This window comes from Fukomys damarensis, unplaced genomic scaffold (genome assembly GCF_012274545.1).
Source record: "Fukomys damarensis isolate Sample0158 unplaced genomic scaffold, DMR_v1.0_HiC HiC_scaffold_7, whole genome shotgun sequence".
Lineage (NCBI taxonomy): Eukaryota > Metazoa > Chordata > Mammalia > Rodentia > Bathyergidae > Fukomys > Fukomys damarensis.
In genome coordinates, this window is record NW_022900919.1 from 30,758,545 (window position 1) to 30,778,122 (window position 19,578).

General features: G+C 38.7%; 1 protein-coding gene across 8 annotated transcripts in view; it reads left to right on the plus strand.

The window, feature by feature from the left end:
- The window catches only part of Kif16b (kinesin family member 16B), a 486,842-nt gene that overhangs the window by 224,574 nt on the left and 242,690 nt on the right, over window positions 1-19,578 (plus strand). For all 8 annotated transcript variants that reach the window (XM_010634116.2, XM_033761168.1, XM_010634117.2 and 5 more), the window contains one exon: window positions 1,100-1,189. In XM_010634116.2, the coding sequence (XP_010632418.1) occupies window positions 1,100-1,189 (90 nt within the window). The remainder of the gene's footprint in view (window positions 1-1,099; window positions 1,190-19,578) is intronic.

A 19,578-nucleotide genomic window follows, 5' to 3' on the forward strand; every position in this document is an offset into this window, starting at 1 on the left:
GAGGTCATCAAGGCGGGAAGTGGAGTGATCAGACTTGAGCATTAAAAAGTTCCCCTGACAATTGTACAGAAAAGGATTGGGGAGAGGCTTAAATGCAGTCTTGGATACCTGGGTGGGCTCTGGAAAAATCCGTGTAAGGCCTAATAGGCTAGAATAAGAGGATGGTGATGTCAAGGATGGAAGGGTGGAGCTCCAAGAAATGCCTAGAGAGCAAACGGACCCAGACCCCTGCTTACTTGGACTGTGGGACTATGTGGATGTTAAGAGAAGGGAAGTGAAGAATGGCTTTGACATTGCTGGCCTTTGTACCATGGTTGTTGGTGATGCCAGTACCTTGGGATGTTGAAGGGGGAGAATATGTCAAGTACCATGGTTTTCGACAAGTCTAATAGAAAGTTCCTATGTGACATCCAAAGAATCCTGTTTCTTGGGTCCATGTGTGTGAGCTCAGGAGAAAGGAGAGAAGTGGAGCCTGGAGTTCCAGAGCCAGGAGGCTGTGCTTCAGGTGTGGTTGTATAGGCTGATGTGTCTGCCCTCCTCTGCTTGTCACTGTGATCGGCTGATGGGCTACACAGCTTTCACCACTATGCTTTATACTAATCTGCATATTATACAAGTAATTACAGAGATGAAGTATGACTGTTTCCCTCTTTTTCTTCTCTTTATTCTCTCTCCTCCTCCTTTTTTCTCTGATCCCCCATTCTCATTTTTTTACCCACCTGTCCACTCTGGGGGTCTCTGGCGACATACACCCGACATTCTATGTGGGTACACCACTGTACTGAAAAGGCCATCCTTCAGGATTTCCTTTCTGCAGCCCAGGTGGAGAGTTTAGGGACACTTTTTGTAACTGTTTGAGAGGTGACCATCTACCTCTCACAAAAGCACAGGCTGCTTTTAGGAAGATTTGGGAGCCAACAGTGCAAATTACATAGAGTATAACTATTATTTATAAGTGTGCAACTAAATTAATGTTTTCAATTCTGGAGAGGATTTACATGCAAATCACTTTTAATTTAATTTTTAAATTATATTTTAAAATTTTCGTTAGTTTTTCCTCTAAATAATGCTGATTCATTTTTGCTTTCCTGGTTAATAGATTACTGTCCTTGATGAGACATGGACTGTATTCAGGCGTTACAGTCGTTTTCGAGAAATGCATAAAACATTGAAGTTAAAGTATGCGGAGGTGAGTTATGAAATCATTATCTCTAATTAAGAGCATTCATTTTGTAAGGTAAATGAGCTGATTGCATTAGCAGTGTCCTCTCTCTCTCTGTCTCTCTCTCTCTCTCTCTGTCTCTCTGTCTCTCTCTCTCTCCTTTCTTTGTCTCAGTATTAGCTTATATCACCCTTTTATTTCATTTGTTATCAAAGATAACCCTTTAATTTTTTTCCTTTGTTCCTTTTCTACTCTAGAGAATTTAAAGCTTCTCTGAACTCAAGATCTTAGAGATAATAGTAAATAATCTTCATCTTTTTCATAAGTTTTATGATTAATTTTACATAAATATTTTAATCAATTTACAACTTAACCACTGTAAAACCTATTAAAATGAATCATAATAGATAGATCCCTTGGTATGGCTCTTCCCTTTTTTCTCTTAAAAGAAGTCACTCTTTTATGCTTAGACACCACTTAATGAGAACTCAGGTCATAAGTTAGTTTGCCATCAGCCGTTGGAAAGGGGAGATGGCATCAGGCAACTGTGTAGCAGGCAGATCTGTTGAAATGATCAGGATCTATTGCTGGGTTAGTCATCTTTTCCTTTTTGGATAAACACTGGCTTCTAAAATGACTTTCAATATGGAAAAGGATTCCTAGATTGAATGTGTATTTTCCAAGTGAATGTGGTGGTGATGATTTTCATCTCAGCCAAAGAAGGAAGCCCTGGGTAGGTCCAGCACTTCCGGAACTTTGGTTTGCATGGACTGCAAATCACTTAGCTGTCACTGTCTTCTTTCACTGGGTACCACTTCTCAGCACAATTATTTATACTTTCTTTTGGCATCCTAAAAAAATAATTTAGTAAGAAATTTGTCCCTAATTGAGTCACATTAAATAAATTGATGTTTCATTAACATCAGTGTGGCTTCTACCCTTTCTAATCTGGTGTACAGTAGAGAAAAATATGTTTTTATAAATAAAATGGCTCCTTGATGTATTGAAGAAACTTGCATCCAGGTAGAATTAAGCTGGCTCTCTGAAATCCTGTCACCCAGCTTGAAGACATTTCTGGTATGTTCAGTCAGTGTTCCAGGGGAGCCCCCAAATTCAAGCTAGTAAGTTTGTTTCTGTAGTTTACCCCCCACATCCCAAATTGATATAGACAATAAAAAGTGGACACAGTATATACAAATTAAATGCGTAGAGCAGCTTGTTTTCAAAGTGAGCTGTGTAGCTCATTAACTACTTGGTTATGAGTTAGTGCATTGGTTCTTTAATAATATGTAGATTTTTCATATTAACATCAGTGAATTCCCAGAGTAATACACGAAAAAGCAATTTAAAAGAAAAGGATGCAAGCTTTATACACACACATACAACTTACTCCTTGATCACACATACTTCTTATCTGTTCTATGTTAGTTTAACTCATTCCATCTAGGGATGTTTTTATTCTAGATTCCAGTAAAATAATAGTGAAAAGAATAAAAGTTTCTTTTATACATCTTAAATTCATATTTAGAGAGAAACTAATAATAAGGAAGGTTAATAACATATTTAAGAGTAATCATGTCATTTTAAGTAAGGTTTGTGCCTTTTGTGAAAACATGTCAACATAGTGATGAGGCAGATGATGTTAGACGTGAGTATAAAGTCACTCAGGGTTGAGCTCTTTTTGACAAGATAGCTTTCTAGTTAAATGTGAGCTAAGAGGTATGTAAAAGAGTTGATAAAGCATCACTGCACATCTCTCATCAGTGTTTTTAAAGAAAACATGAGACAAATACAGCAGAAGCAATCTTTTATGTTAGAAAAAAACTTACCCCCACTTGTCAAGAATTATGGCACAAGGTGTAATCTCAGCACTTTAGAGGCTGAAGCAGGGGAAATCACTGAGTCTCAAGACAGCCTGGGCCATATAGTGAGTTCAAGGCCAGCCTGAGCTACATAGTGAGACCTGCCCCTGCCAAGCAAAACTTACCTCCAATTATAAATGGTGTGAAGTTGGAAATCATAGTGGTTGCCTGGTAATGGAAAAATTAATAAATGGAGATTATCACATATGTAAAAATCTTATCAAGGATAAAAGTTCATTATAAACATTTTGTAATCTCCAAATGAAAATCAAACCGAATTCATTAATTCCTTCACAAATGTATATTGAGCATCTCTGCAGGACTGATGCAGTTGTGATCAAGACAGCTTGCATTCTGTCCTCTCATAAGGTGCAAAGAGTCAACAATAAAAATAAGGCAGTTTCAGAGAATGCAAAGTGCCCTACAGCAAACCACAAAGGGTACTTACTAGTCATGCAGTGTAAATGCTGAGCACTGAGCTGCTTTCAGTAGAGCAGGCCTTTCTGAGGAGGGGTTTGAGCTCCTACCTGATTCTTAAAATAGAGTAGGACATGAGAATGAGAGGTGAACTTTGAGGTAACTGTAAATGCTGAGGCTCAGCATGGAACCAAATGTGCTGTGTTCCAAGAGCAAAACCCAGAAGAGCAGCAGGAAGAAGGGCAGAGGGCTAGCATATGTTTGGACCTTGAGCTATACCCTCAGTGTATAGGGAGCCACTGGACAGTGTTAAGGTGTCTAAATGATCCACTCTATGCTTTATAAGACCATTTTAATGTCTAGATGGAGAATAGATTGTTGAGGTGGTAGAAAGCTCAAATCCAGAATATTTAGATGTTAAATTTTGAATGTTTTTAAATGCCCCATGGGAAATATCAAGGAAAACAAAGGCTATAATCCTACACTTTACAGGAAACAATATTATGAACCTTCTTTTATAAAGAAAAAGCATTGTTTAGATCAACAGTGAGAAAAATGCTTCTATTTTTGCTACAATTTGTAGTTAAGTTTTGGTGTCCAAACCATTATATTCATGATTTCTGCTCACAGGGACCCCCTTTCCTGAAGAAAGACTCAAGATTGAAATGGTAACTGAGGGAAGAAATTCCTTTTCCATGTTGACTTCATTATTGTGACTAATCTTTTATCCTAAGCACAAAAAAACTGAGTTATGATAGAAAACCCTGAGACCCAAGGGTGCATGTGTGTCAAAGAGATAATGTGAGCAGTGATTTGTAGTCACGTGGAAGTCTCTTAAAATATGCACTGCATATCACAAGGGGAGCTGTGCTGGTCACAAACCTTGAGGAGGCTGGGCTGATGCCAAGTGTCCTTCAGTTCCCACCACTGTGACATTTCCCCACTATGGGCTGAGCACCTTCCAGGGACCTGATGCCATGCTCTGCATTTCCTGGGGTCTCCTGCAGATGGCACTGTAAGCATAGGCACTGTTACCAGTTGAGGGTGAGTGCCAGGAACAGATTGCGTCCTGTTACACAAAGATGAAGGAAAGCCAGTGTAGAAAACCAGACAGTTTCGTTCCATGACCTGTATCTAAACCAATAATACCAAATTAGAATTTTTAAGTCTGTAAAGAAACTAGCAGTTCACCTAGATCTAGATGAATCTTATTTCAGGCTAAGGAGCACAACCTTATCCGTTTAGCATTTTTTGAGAAGAAGCTTAAATATCAAGTTGAATATCAGCTGTGTACTTTTCTTTTTTATGCAGCTCAGCCTCAGAGCTGAGAAATATAGGCTGGGGCTTGAGATCAATACATTTATTAGGTATTTGTAAAGTATTATTGCTTCCTTTAGTGCTCATATTACTATCATCTCTGTCTATAATGTTAATCTTGATATCATCATCTCCCTGCAATTGGTCTGTTTGGCCTGAAAACATCCTAGGAATCACTTGACTTGTTAAAGGATAACTTCAGTAAAGCCATAAGGCTGCTATGGAAGGGTCATGGGAGTTTTCTTTCATGGCCAGCTGCTTCTTAGTCAAGGGGGAATGTGTTTTATTTCTCTAGCTACTCCACCAGATCGGGCTTATTGTTTCTATGCAAATAGAAAATTTATTTTCATCATTACAAAGATAACAAAATGTTTACTGATAATTTTTAAACTGTGTGTATTAAATTCACCTAGTCATACAAACCTCCAAACTTTACATCAGATTGAAAAAAAAAATTGAAGAGTACATTGGAACTCAAACTGTTCAGAATCTGAAATATGCTTGCCAAGGTAGAAAATCTTTTTATTCACAGCCTCTGTAATGTTTTGGAACTTTGTTTAAAATTATATCTTGTTCCTTCGTACTTCCTTTTGGAGTCTTAACCACATTCTCCTAGGGGATATGTTCTAAAAGTAGTTTGATGTGACAGTTTCCTTTGTAGAGATTTTTTTCTTTCAATAATCTTTTTTCCCAAATAATAGATTATATGTTCATGATAAAAATTTGACATTAAAGGTGTATGTGTGGAGAGAGAGAGAGAGGGAGGGAGGGAGGAAGTGAGAGAGAGGCTGAAAGTTTGTCTTAATCTAACCCTCAGAGGTATCCATTGCAATACTCACCAGGAGGTCATCTTGGGTCTAAGTGTACATCCAGACACATGGCTCCCATAGGCCACATTCAGTGTTGTGGTCCCTGGGAAGTTTGCACAATAGGAGCCACAGCTCGCTGTCAGGATAGAGGCTTGGCAAGAGCCTCCCAACCTTCTGCAGCCATCCACACAGCTTTCTTTGAGCTGAGCCCTTTGTCCCACCTCTCCCAGGTCATAGCTTAGGTACATGGAGATAAGACCCACATGGGCAGGTTCAAGAATTTCTCTGGCCAAGAACCCCATGCTGCAGGGAGGTAGGACCTCTTGTACCAGCTTTATAAGTAGAACTGCCAGAGTCCTAATGAGAGACACACAGAGCTACCTGTCACCTCACCTGGAGAAGCTTAGTATAAAACTAATCACTGTCCTAAAGCACTTTATCAGCATGGGGTGTGTGTGTGTGTGTGTGTGTGTGTGTGTGTGTGTGTGTGCGCGTGCGTAAGATCTTTTTATTTACCATGACCAATGTTGGCTTGTAATAAAGTCGGCATATCCCCTTATCAGAGTCTGGAATCCTGCCTGACATTTGGGTACTTGCCAGATTTTTGTGTCTGCTTTTTTAAGCATTCTTGAATACCAGTGTGTCTTCTGATCCCCATGTAAAACTTTCTCTGTGAGGAAATTTGGTAATTGCTCAAACGTCTTTAAAAACATTTTAGCCTTCTGAAAGCTCTCAGTCTAGTTTAACCTAATTGCTAATCAAAATTTGATATAAGTGAGGCTAGGGATAGTGAGAGGGTTGATAACAATTATGAAACCAAGATGAGGAAAGGATATGCAGAAGGTGGGGTAGGCTGAGAACATCCCCACTGGGAGAAGATTGTAAGAATTCCTTATCCATCCATTGCTAAAGTCTGAAGTCTCCTTAGCTGCTTGCTCACTGTCCAGGGGCTGGTAGTTTACTACAGGGTCTCCTGAAGAAGGATGTGCTGGTCAGCTGAAGACCCTGCAGGTTGCTTTCCCTGTACGTGGATGGTGAGTCAATTAAAATAGCAGGCAGCTATTGATCACTAGATGGATGTCTCTGAAGAAAGCAGGAGCTTGGGGTTATTACAAGCAAAATGAACTAATGAGTTGAAAAGACAAGAAGCACTGGCTTCCAAAAACTACATGGAATGGTGGGTTGAGGGCTGGATAAGAGCAGTAAATTTTGGTTGTATGGTAAACACATGAATTTTTTTGAAGGAAAAAGGAAATCTTGGCCTATTACTACTAAAGAACTGATTAGCTGCCCGAGGTTTCAAGTCACATGTGAGTTCAGTGCCATTTGCTTCTCAGAGACGTTGCTGGAGCAGGTGGCATTCTTCCCACTGGGCTGCTGCCATTATTCAGGGTTTTAAAATTGTTTATTTGAGTTTATCCATTGTCTTTAGTCTTAGAAGTTCCTTCTGGATTCCAAATAGGTTCCCCCCTTTTTTTTTGAATTAACTTGTCTTCTTGATATACTGACAAACACCAGGCAAGATAATAGCTCCTTCTGGTTCTCATTCCCCACTCTCTTCATTGACCTTGTATGGAATCCTAATCATGTTAATTCCTGTGTTTTCACATTCCACATCTGTAAAATGATAGTTCCACAGTTAGCTTTTAAAAAATTGTGAGAGCTTTAGACAAAATGTGTTGCTGAAAGCAGCTATGAGGGGTTGTGCAGCATCTGCCAGAGAGCATGTCTTTGAAATTTTATCACGCAAAACATTTCTGTTTGAAAAGTGTGTATTTCTTACTCTGTTAAAATCTGTGTAAGTTTTAAATATCAATCAATTTATTTTCTCACGAACAAAGCCCTGTTAAGTGTTTTGTTTCTCTGGAGGAGGTAGATTTACTATTGATGTCTTGAATCCATGGAGTTTACCAGTGGGTCCAGATCAAAACTTGATAGTCCCCCTACCCAGAAACACAGCTCATCAAGAAGCTGAAAAACAACTCTTTTAACACCATTTCCCTTATCCCTTTTTTAGATTGTATAGTGAAGACCTGGCCCCTACCCCACCTTCCTCATTGGATAACTGTTTAAAGGGTTCTGAATGTGTTTAATAAAGTAGTAAGACATGAGGCCAGAAAGTCAGAGGTACATAAGGAGCTGCTGCTTCTAGGACGATCAGAGATGCCCAGAATTGTCTGATTTCATAAAGGAGTTTAGTTTTGTAGATGTAGTAGGGAACTCTCACCTCCAAGTGCTAGAGCTTCATGGGAACTGCCATGAATTGAATGTTTGTGTCCTCCAAAATTATCATGTGAAATTCAATCCCCAGTTTCCTGGTATCAAGTTGCAGCCTTTATGAGGTTGCCCATCAAGGGAAACCCCTGCCAGCAGGGACCAGAGGAGCTTAATCCTACCTTGCCACAACAAGAGGACCCAGAACGCACTGTTTTTGAGGAACAGGCCCCACCACCAGACACTGAACCTTCATTTTCTTTGATTTTGGACTTCTCAGGCTCTAAAACCGTGAGCACATTTCTCTTGTTCATAAATCACCCAGATTAAAGTATTTTGTTTTAGCATCAGAAATACTACAACAGGTATTCTACCTCTCAGGAGAATCATTTCATAATAAACATGATTAAACATTGGAATTGAACATTGAGCACCTTTTTAAAAATGTTCTTGGCTAGAAGGGTTCTGAAGCAGATTGTGTTGGTCTGACTACAGATGGAAGGATGAACAATGACAGTGGTATGTTTTATGCATTACAGTGTGCAATGAAAGCTAGTGCTGTGGGAACCCTTAATGCCGGTGCCTGGTGAGAGGATAAGTTGCAGGGAATATATCATACTACCTGTCTGTATCATAACTAATTCATCACAGTTCACGAAAGAAAACCATAAAACTCAAGAGTCCCTGAGTGTCAAAAGGATCACCCTCAATTAAAAGCCCTAGGGGGCTCCCTTCTCCGTGCAAAGCTAAATGCAGAAACTATTTTGAGGGCCTTTGAGGAAAAGTGAAAGATTACTGTGTGAGGGTATCTCTGGGTGTCCAGTGAATACTGGTGGGAGGCAAGAAAATAGACAGTTATTTCATTTGTATGTGGACTCTTGGTTTATGCTGATTGAACCTTTCTCATCTGCTTTATTTTCCAAGTAATTTTCCCAAAGCAGCACCAAAGAAAGTCAAGAAACTAGCTATTGGCCTCATGTTTGTCTTCAGCAGCTCTTTACCACCCACTATTAAAATGTATTCTAAGTAGTTTTAAACCACTTCCACTTTAATATGAACATTGCAGATGCATTCACCACCGGAATGATAGCACCACCAACTGTGGCCACAGGGAGCATCCAGTGAGCCTTAGATAAATTCATTTGCCCCAAGCCCCCAACCTCTTTGAATTTCTAAAATCCAAGCAGCTATGTTAGGCAAGGCTGCCAGCTTTCTGACCTGGTTTGTTATAGAAGCCCAGGCGTAGTTGGTTTCACACCATTCTCTCCAGTTGTAGATATATAGTATTCACCGCTTTCAAGGAACAGAGAGCATCTGAGTTTTTTTTAACCAGGAAAACATTTCCAAAATATCTGAACTCACACCCTAAAGTAGGAAATTCTGATCCAGTAAATCTGATATAGGGTCTGGTAGTAGGTAATTGGGGAAAAGCATCCCTGATTAGGATACTGCCTCTCCTTTCTTTCACATCCATCTTTGGAACATTAGTTGATTTTTCTTTATTACGGATTACTAAGACTAAAATGTGCTACCCAGTTACAGATAATCTTAGATCTTATAAATTGTAATGACCGACTAGTTCAGACCTGCAAAATGGAGAAAAAAATCTTGTCTCTTTCATCATCGAAGATGAGAACTTGGTTCACACCCTCCTTTCCGAAGAGCAGGAAGCAGGCTTGGGGCTTGCAATGGGCTTGGGACTTTTTGCACATCGTGAAATGGCCACACTCCAAGGGCCCTTACCTGAGTAGTCCAGCTTTGCATTTTTTTTTTTTGGTACCGGGGATCAAACTCGGGTCCTTGCACTTGTGAGGCAGGCCACCGAACCGCTGAGCTAGATCCCAGTCCATGGCAGCTTTGCATTTTTTTTTTTTGGTACCGGGGATCAAACTCGGGTCCTTGCACTTGTGAGGCAGGCCACCGAACCGCTGAGCTAGATCCCAGTCCATGGCAGCTTTGCATTTTTTAAGACAAGGTCTCACTGTGTAGTCAAAGCTAGCCTTAAGTTTGCTACTGTCCTCAAACTCAGGGTCCTTTGCATCAGCCTCATTAGTGCTGAGAATAAAGGCATATGGCATCACATTCACCTTAGCTTTTCCTTTTAGAAACGAACTCCCAAGTACCCAGGTAAAATTTTATTCAAGATCACACCAAAACCTAGTAATAGGCAGGTTTCATGTCTCCTGATTCGTGGTCTCATTTTCTTTGTCCAAGCTCCCTCTGCATGACTGTGTTCACTCTAGAAGAGAAACTTTACAGAATTCTCTAGATGAGGCAAAGATAAAATCTATTCCTTATAAAAATCTGTACACAGCAAGTCCCTGTGGATGCTAGATAGGCAACTAGAAATTGTGTTCCTTCCATTGAATGTCATTACAATGAGAAGTTTCAGGCATATCTCAGTCCCTGAAAGAGAAAATTAGCATCATAGTAAGAGGTGGAAAATATAAGCAGCTGAGTTAATTCTACTTCGTATTTACTTATAAAAAGTGCAATATTTAATATTCAGAGATCTGGATGTATTTCTTTCAAAAATTGTTGCTGCATACATGAATATTCTTAGATCTGTTTCCACCAGCTCATGACTGAATGAAATTGACACTGGCCTTGAGAAGAGAGAGATTTTATGTGGAAAAGCTGCAGTTGTTATGCCGAATATAACAAGAAGTTGATGCAGCTCTTAACTACATTTCTAAGTAGGATTTTATAACTGCTATGAGTCCAAGCTGAGGACTTAAGCGACAAGAGGACAGCAGCATCTGTTAGTGCTGTGTCCCAGTCATATTTGTTGCTGCTGCACATGGACCATCAACAAAGTGTGCCTCACTCCTTCACTCAGCGGATGTCATGATAATCTCGGCTTTTCCCAGATCTGGGACATACACAGAGCAGGTGCTCATGAGTTTGGTGTGGCATGAGCTTAAGTTACCTTGTCAAGGGTCTGAAGGTAGTTCATTGTGCCTTAACCTGTCCAGTTTGTCCTGATGAGTCACTGCTTCCTACCTCTAACAAATCAAACTTGGAAGACAATTGCTTATTTGTTTGTGAATGCATTTCTCCATGGCAGCTGTTCTTATAAGGCTTGGGAGCTGCTGTTAATTTTGAGTAGTCATGAAAACTTCCATCTAGTCGGCTGTGAGAATTATGGCCAGCTTTTGATGAGTTTTTATTATTTTCATTTCTCAAAAGCTGGAGTAGCTGAAATTTATAGCCACAAACCTGTAAGGTGCAGATGTTTAAAAAAGCCACTAGTTATGTGTAGGTTTGTCTACTTAAAGGTTATAGCTGATTTAACCAATTAGAGTGTCACATTAATTTTTTTTCTCTCTAATCTTTAAAAATTGAGTACTACTGTAGTTTGGTAACCAAGTATCACAAGAGTAAAGAAAATGACTAATAAATGAGAAATGGCAATAATGTACATATTTATCAAGTGTTAACACAAGTCAGATATTTTCTTTGTATGAGCAGAAACCCCACAACTTTATTAGTTCTCAATTTTCTTTCAGTGACTTATAATCCAGTTTTAGCCGCTTACTTATTAGAAGTTATAAAAGATAAGCAAGGTTTTTATTATTTTAATTTCTTATCTGTATTTTAGGCTGCCATTATTCATTTCCAAAGTAGTAAAGATGGTACTTATCAAAACCTAATTCTGTCTGTTGCCTCCAGGACCACCTGGACCACTGAACTTGACCAGAAGCAGAAAACTTTTAATGAAAGCAAAGTTTTCCATTGCATTTCATTTGTCTCTTTGATGGTAGCAGACTGGCTAATCTATCTTATTATAATGTAATAAACATTGAAGTCAGGATTCAAGCTCAGTGTTTCTTAGAAGAAAATTGGACTTTGTCAGTGGAAGAGAAAAATCAGCTTGTAGATGAAAACTTTGTCTAAGATCATTAAAAAATATAATATCAAAAGAGAATGCTGAGAGTACTTCTAATGTGTATACACATACAGGTAGCTAGGTAACTTGGTAAATTGATGAATGGGTGCTCAGTATTTCTGTTTTACCAAATCTGGGATAAATAATTAACAAAAATCGGATGTGCTAGTTTTAAGTTACTATTAAGTATCTTGCTTTGTTGGTAATTCTTCAAGTCTGTTTTCAACCTAAAACTTACAGGTCTGTTGGTTGAACATCCAAAATAATTGTTATGACTTTTGTTTTTAGATTTCACATGTATTAAGGAAGAGAAAGATTTCATGGGAAGTCAGAAGATTTGAAAATTACTTATTTCATTTTTTTTCTAATGGATTTTATCTTGTTCTTTTTGTCTCGAATATATTTACTGAATTGCAGAACAAGCTTGTCTTTCTCTTGAACAAAAAAAAGCTGCACTATTTTAACCTCATTTGTTTGTTTCCTGTGTTTTAGTCTACATAATCAAATTTCATAATTATGCAAAGTAGGCCATAGGGCAGTTATTAAAATTTCTTCCAGCACCCTCTGGGCCCATCATATCTCCACAAATATCCAATTTATTTTACCTCAGTCATCATTTTTTACTGTAATATACAGTTTTCCCATAAGAGCTCAAATGTTTCTGCATCATTTCCCAGTGCTGCTCTGAGGATAATGACTGTCTCAGGAAAAGATGCCATTTCTAGGGTTTTCTCATGAATACTGCATCCCCACTTATGCCTATCCTTTTTCTGTCCTGTAACCTCTTGAAAAGTAACTGGTTTCATTATTATTATATTGGGCTCCATTTTCCCTTTGCACATCTGAGACTCCCTTCAAATGAGAATGCTATGAAGATTTTACAGGAAGTAAGATACACTCCTTAAGAGGATATAGGAGAGTCAAGATAATAGGTAAAATATCTCCATGGTATCTAAAAGTGCTACTTGTAACTTAGAATTGAGAGATTTTAATCACCAGACCTGAGTTACAGAATATCAGAGCTTAAGAAACTTAAACATCTTAGTTACATCCCTTCAACAGATGATGAAATTAGGAATTGGAGTGGCTTTAGGCGTTGCTTAACATTATACAACTAACTGTTTACTAAACTGAGACTTGAAATCTGATTGCCCCAAATCACAGATTATTAAAAGAAAGAGACATATGGTGTTAATTTAGCTGTTCCCTTAAATTTTTAAAAAGAATAATTACTTTTTACTGTTTCTATATAAGTGATGATGTAGACCTTTTTAAATAAAAATTACACATAAGGAAATATAAGAAAGGGACGAATTACCTGGAATTGTTCTCTAAATATAATTAATGATGCTACTTAATGACCACTACTTTAAGTATCTAAATGAATGGTACAGATAAAAGAATGGATACATAGATTAATAAAAAGGAATTAAAATGAGAGAATAGGGAAAAATAATGAAATAACTTCAGAACAATTGCTTTCATTCTAGACATATTATTTAAGTACCAACATTAATTTTACTCGAATTTAACACAAATGAAAGAAAATGCTAAATGAAGTACAAATGAGGAAATGGCTAAACTTCAAATTAAAGTTTCTCTACCACAAGATATAAAATATGTGACTTTAAGGAAAAAATTATAAAAACATTAAAATGTTGAAGTCACTGGTTTTTAGACGATGTTACATTATCAATTAACTCTTCTAATGGATAAAATATTTTACTATTTCCCAATTTTTAAATTTGTTATTTTACATTGCCAGGATATATAGCATTTACATTCTTTTATAAGGTATACATAATTCCCTCCAAGTATGAGCTCACGTAGAGCCAATATTTACTTTACCATAGCTTTCCCATTCCTGAGTTCTGTATATTGTGTTGTCTCTTGGTTGGGTGTTTTCGGTCGTCCAGTGTTTTGAAAGATATACTTAAATGTGTTTGTCTCATTTCCTGTTTACCTTTATGTGGCCTGTGTACTCAAAAGACACCTTGGTTAGTGTCTCAGTCACTTTCCTTGCTGCAGTAAGACAAAATACCTGAGGCCTACAATTTAAAGGGGGAGAGGTTTAGTCTCACAGCTTCTAGTAAATTCAGTCCCTAGTTGGCCAACTCTAAGACTGAAGGGTCTGGCTGAGAAGAGCTGCTCACTTCATGGCACCCTGGAAGCAGCCAGTGCTGGGAAGAGCAGGGGAGGGAAATCACCCTTCTACCTCACACGCCCACTGACTGGCTCTGCTGACTAGCCCCATCTGCTAACAACGCATACCGCTTTGGGATCCCCTGAAGAGACAGCGCCTCTGTGGCCCAGTCACCTTCCCAAACTCCCACCTTTGAACACATGAGGCCTTTGGGGAAGGCTATAGAATTTAAGCTATAATAGGTGTAAACTCAGTTCACAGTTAGACATTCATTTTGTAATATTTTCAAAGCTCTGCAATGCTATATGCTGATGTGTATTTTTATTATCTTTATTTACTTTTATTCCTTCTACTGGGGCTTTCATTGCAATATTTTTATTTCTTCCACTACGTTTTTGAATTTTCCTTTCTCATTTTTTTAGGTGGGTAGGAGAGGTACAGTGGTAATGGTTTTTATTTTTAATTTTACAATAATTTCAGATTGTGTCTTTTTCTGGTGGCATACCTTGTAATATACTAATGGCAAGATGTTGGAAAGCCTGGCATGTTGGGTAAAGGAATCAATATAGGCTGGCCTTTGATGTGAGCTTTTCTTTATTTGGCTTGACTACATCAGGACAGTGTCTGTTGTTTGCAGCTTTAGCGTCAGTTGCTAAACACCCTCTTCTCCCTTGTTCATGCTTCCATTGTGATCTTGGACTTCCCCCGAGACCTCTTCTGTGGCATCTGATCATTCAGTTCTTTTACCTACAGCTCCTGTTATTTGCAGTGCTGCAGAGTGAGGTTGATGGGAGGAAAGGTCTGCTTCAGCACTGTTAGGGCCAGGTCTTTCCGTGAACTGTCCTGGGCATCTCCCTTCTCCCTATCAGTTATGCTCTGATAAAACCGAGGTGAGAAGGTTCTGGTACAAGTTTCCCTTGAGGGCAGGTTTCAGGAGAACAGTGCTATGGGAATGTTTCAGAACGGTTGCTTTTTCCTCCCCTTGCCAGACCCTGCAGGGATTTTTTTCCCCTCTGCACAGTGTTGAGACCCACACCCTCCAGGCTTTTTTTTAGCACTCATACAAGGTCATGCTGAGCCACCTGCAATACCTGGATGACACTTGAAGTATTCTTCCCAATTTTGGCTCTGGCTGCTGGCTTCTAGGTAGGCCAAGTAAGTTGTGACTCTCTGTATCCTCCATCTGTCTGTCCACTCTGGGGGCACTAGCCTGCCCCATGACCTCACTTACTTCTCTGTTGGATCTAGGAAGAGTTGTTGGTTTTTAGTTTTGTTCAGCTTTTTTCATATTATGAGTACAGCCCTGGTAATTTCCAAGTTCCTAATGTGTGTTATCAGAAACCATAAGTCCCATTTTATAATATGAGATTATATATAGAAAAAAATGAATTAGTATAGAAATGTCATATAACTTAGCTTTCCTTATTATGAACATCGTAACATAAGTGTAGTACATAATAGTGAAGCAGTGTTGGTACATTATTATTAATTATATTTTACTCAGATTTCCTTAGTTTTTACCACAGATCCATTTTCTGTTCCAGGAACCATATTGCATTTTCTCTTTGTGGCAGTATCCCATACTTACTTTTTTTGAGGAAGATTGCTCAGGTATATTATAGAATATCACCAGTTGAGATTTGTCTGACGTTTCTTCATGATTCTACAGTGAGAACAGTGGGCTTTGGAGAGATATAACAGGTAGAGATCTAGCATCAGGATATCATCATAATGTATCAGAGTTACTTGCTCTCAGGATGACAGGATGACTTGTTCCTGTTGGCATTGACCTTGATCACCTGGCTGAGGCTCCTCTCCTATAGCCCCCTCTTCCGTACTGTATTCTTTAGAAGAAAATCACTGTATGTGGCACATATTTTAGGAGTAGGGAGATATCTCTGCTTCTCTAAGGATGCAGCAGCTACATAAGTTACTTGGAATTCTGTATAGGAACTTCTTTGTCTTCTCTGGTTTTTAAATTTTATTTGTTTAATCATTTATACAGTCATTTTGGATTATATGCCAATACTTTTGTTTTACTTACTTTGTTTCTAGAATAGAACCCATCACTTTCCTTGGCTATCTAGAGCCATTTCAACTGATGCGTGAGTTTCTTTGAGATACCCTTATCACAGGGTCTGGTTTAAGCTATTCTTTACTTTCTGGCACTACAGCCTTTTGGGCTCATCTTATATATTCCCAGATCTCTGTCCAGTCATTTCTCCCAGAGTTGGTTCACTTTTATCTTTCTTTCTACCCATTATTTTCTCTTCTTTCAACTTGTGTATCACTTGCTTCTTTGGATCTTCTTAAAACACGTTATTTGTGGCTTCTGTTTGACTCAGAACAATTACTTGTCTGACCTCATCCTAGTCACTTTAGCCAATTCTGAAGTGTATATTCCTTAGCTACCTTCTGCTTGTGTTTCCTTCAGTATCATCCCACCCTACCCTTTTATACATAGTTCTGGTTTTGTTTTCTTCTGATTGTCTCTTGTCTTTAAGTCAAGTGGACTAATTTTTGTGGGAAAATACCCTTGTGTCCTGCCTGCCTCACAAGCGCAAGATCCCGAATTCGATCTCTGGTACAAAAAAAAAAAACCAAAAAACCTTGTGTCATGGATGTGTGGAGTGGGTGGATACTGGGGAGGAGGAAGGTGGCAAGCTGAGACATACCCGGTGTTGCTTCGAAGTTTTCTGAAATTTTTTCCATCCATTATTTCCCTGCACTTTGATACCTGTTCTCTTGTTCCTTGGCTTTCGCAGGGCTGTGGTATCACTGTCAATGGCCAATAAAGCCTAAGGGCTGCCCTCGCCCTCGCCTGTCTCCTTTGACTCTAGTGAAACCTAGGCTTCTCTGCTTGCCCCCTGGGTGTTTCACACACCCTGACCTTTTTCATGTCCCCCAATTTAGTCTTTTGTCCTAGTGTGGTCGGAATGCTTGAGAGTTTGGGGGATTACTTTGCTGAATGGCTTGTGGTACTTGAGGTCAGGGGTAGGAAATGAGATGTGGAAAGGGAGGTCTGTGCAGTCTGTCATCTCCCTTCATCTCACCCTCCCCCCCGCTTTGTGGAGCTGGCTGCAGGTACTCCTTGTCCAACGATTAAAGCTGTGTCCATTTCCTGTTTTGCAGACAGCTTTTCCTTTCCTTTTTTTTTTTTTTAAACTTTTTGTTGTTTCTGGTACTTTTGGAACAAGAGGGGGTCAAATAAAGCCTTTGTACTGCCATCTTTATAATTCGGACTGCACCATGTCACTTTTTATGGTTTGTGGAAAACTGTTTTTGTTATATCACACTTTTCAGCCTAAGATGCTCTCCATACAAATTATAAGGGGAAATGATGGTGCTTGTTCTTTATGAAAATGAAATCTTATAGACAGAAAATTAGTTTCCCATCATTACTGAATGCCAGGTACCTTGGAAATTTTATGTAAGTCAGAAATTTACCTGAGTGTCAGAAAATTAGTTTCCCATCATTACTGAATGCCAGGTACCTTGGAAATTTTATGTAAGTCAGAAATTCTTACCTGAGTCCCTTTAGAATTTAGTTGTTATGAGAACTGTAGAACTTCAGGGACTTTAATTTTTTGAAATATAGGATGCTCTATTTCCTTTGTTGGGGCTTAGAAAGGAAATAAAAGATGAGTCTCTCCACCTACAGATTGTACGTGACAGTACTTCTATGAAAATCAAATCTAGACTATCTGCTAGATTGGAAAAATGAAGCAATAAAAATGAAAATGTGCAAATATAAAGTACTTGAGAGGAAATGAAAAGGTCGGGATAATACTGCTGATTTTATTTAAAATTTTCTGTTTAGCATGTGAAAGGAAAGATGTTGTTGTGGAGGGACAGAGTGGATAGATCAAGGATGATTCAAAATCACCCTACTCAACCTCTCATAGATTCCAGATTTGTTGAAAATATTACATCTCAGACAGCAACACTGTGAAATAGCATGGGAAGGCGTCCCACAGCCACCACCCGGTCTTATAGGCATAATTATTTGTCTGGCCAGTTGCTCTTTTGATCTTGGTAAATTGTTCATTCTGTAAACTGTTTAAACATTTTAATTAATTCACAATTCTGAAATGAAACCTAAAGAGCATTGCTTTTGCTGTTCTGTTTTAAAACAAATAAGTCAATTGCTTTGCACTTGTGGAGAAATTCCAGGGCTTTTTTCTCCCCTGGGCTTCTACACTGTTCTGAGGGTTTTTGCTCTATCATTATTATTTTCAGAATGAAGCAGCAGTTCCTGCTTCTCTTCTCCTTCATTCCATTTAAACAGCAGGTCAGCAACAGGGCCTCTATCTATTTTTCAAGAATTCATTTATTTGAGCCAAGGAAACCAATCCAAATAAAGATGATGGTGGTCTTTGTAACTCCTGGAAGGTGGGTTTAAGGATGTTAAGAATAAAGTCTTCTTTGTCAGCAACATCCCCCATTACCCACAGGGAATATGTTCCAAGTTCCCCCGGGGATTCCTGAAAGCACTGGACGTACTTACCCTAAATATGATGGGTTTTTCCTACATAAGCCATACCTATGATGAAGTTTGATTTATAAATTAGAGATGATTAACCACAATGTACTAAAGTAGAATGATTATAACATTATATTGTAATAAAATATAAGAACATATTTGCTCATACTCTCCCACTGTCTCCCACCTCCTTCATCTCTCATACTCTCAAAATATTATTCTGTAGATTTTAGCAAACTCAACATACAAGTTTTTTCTTTCCTTATTGTTGTGGCTTATATTTAGATGTCCCACTAGCCTCATGAGCTCATAGATGGAGCCTTTGGGAGATAGCTAGATTGTGAGTATATAGTACTGGATTAGTCCATCAATTGGTTTAGCATAGTTGTAGGTGATGGATTTACTGAAGAAAGAAGCCCTACCCTGGGTGTGGGTGGCACCAACCAATAGGCTGATAGCCTGGGTAGAATAAAAGGAAAACAGAAGGAAGGCTGCCACCGTCTCCAGCCTACCCTGGTGTGGACTGTTTGTCTTCTGCCTGCAGCCCTGCTTGGAGCCAAATGACTATGGACTGAAACCTCTACAAACTGAGCTAAAGTAAACCTTTCCTCAGTCTGTGTTTTGGATATTTTGTCCCAGTGTCAAGGTAGTAACTAAGACACAAGTCAAGAACTTTCACCTTTTCATTTAAAGGAAGTACTATAGATTTTCTTAGGCACATCTTAGTTGCTAATATCACTACTTAACACATTTTGGGCGCCATTATTAAGTAAAATAAGGGACACTTGAACATGAGCACTGTAGTCTTCCATTCACTGATTTGGTAACAGGATGGCTGCTAAGCATCTAACAGGTAGGTAGCATACATAGAGTGGATACTCTGGACAAAGAGATGATTTCCAGACTGGGTAGGACAGAGTGATATCATTTGAAATTTCACTATACTACTCAGAATGGCATGCAGTTTTAAACTTATGAATTATTTATTTCTGGAATTTCCCATTTAATATTTTCAGATCAAGGGTAACTCAGACTACAGAAAGTAAAACCACAGGTAAAGGAGGAAACTATATTTTCCCCGTAAGGTTTTCTGTGCTTGCTATCCCAACTCCTCAGCTGTTTTAACGTTGCATCCTTTTTAATGTAAGATATACCTAGTTTTTGGTTTTGATTTTTTTTAGCATTTGAAGAAAAATAGTATTCTTTTGAAATGGATTTGTTTAGATAGAGCCCATCAGCTGTCTGTCAAATGAGAATACTTTTGCTTGGGAGATAATACAAC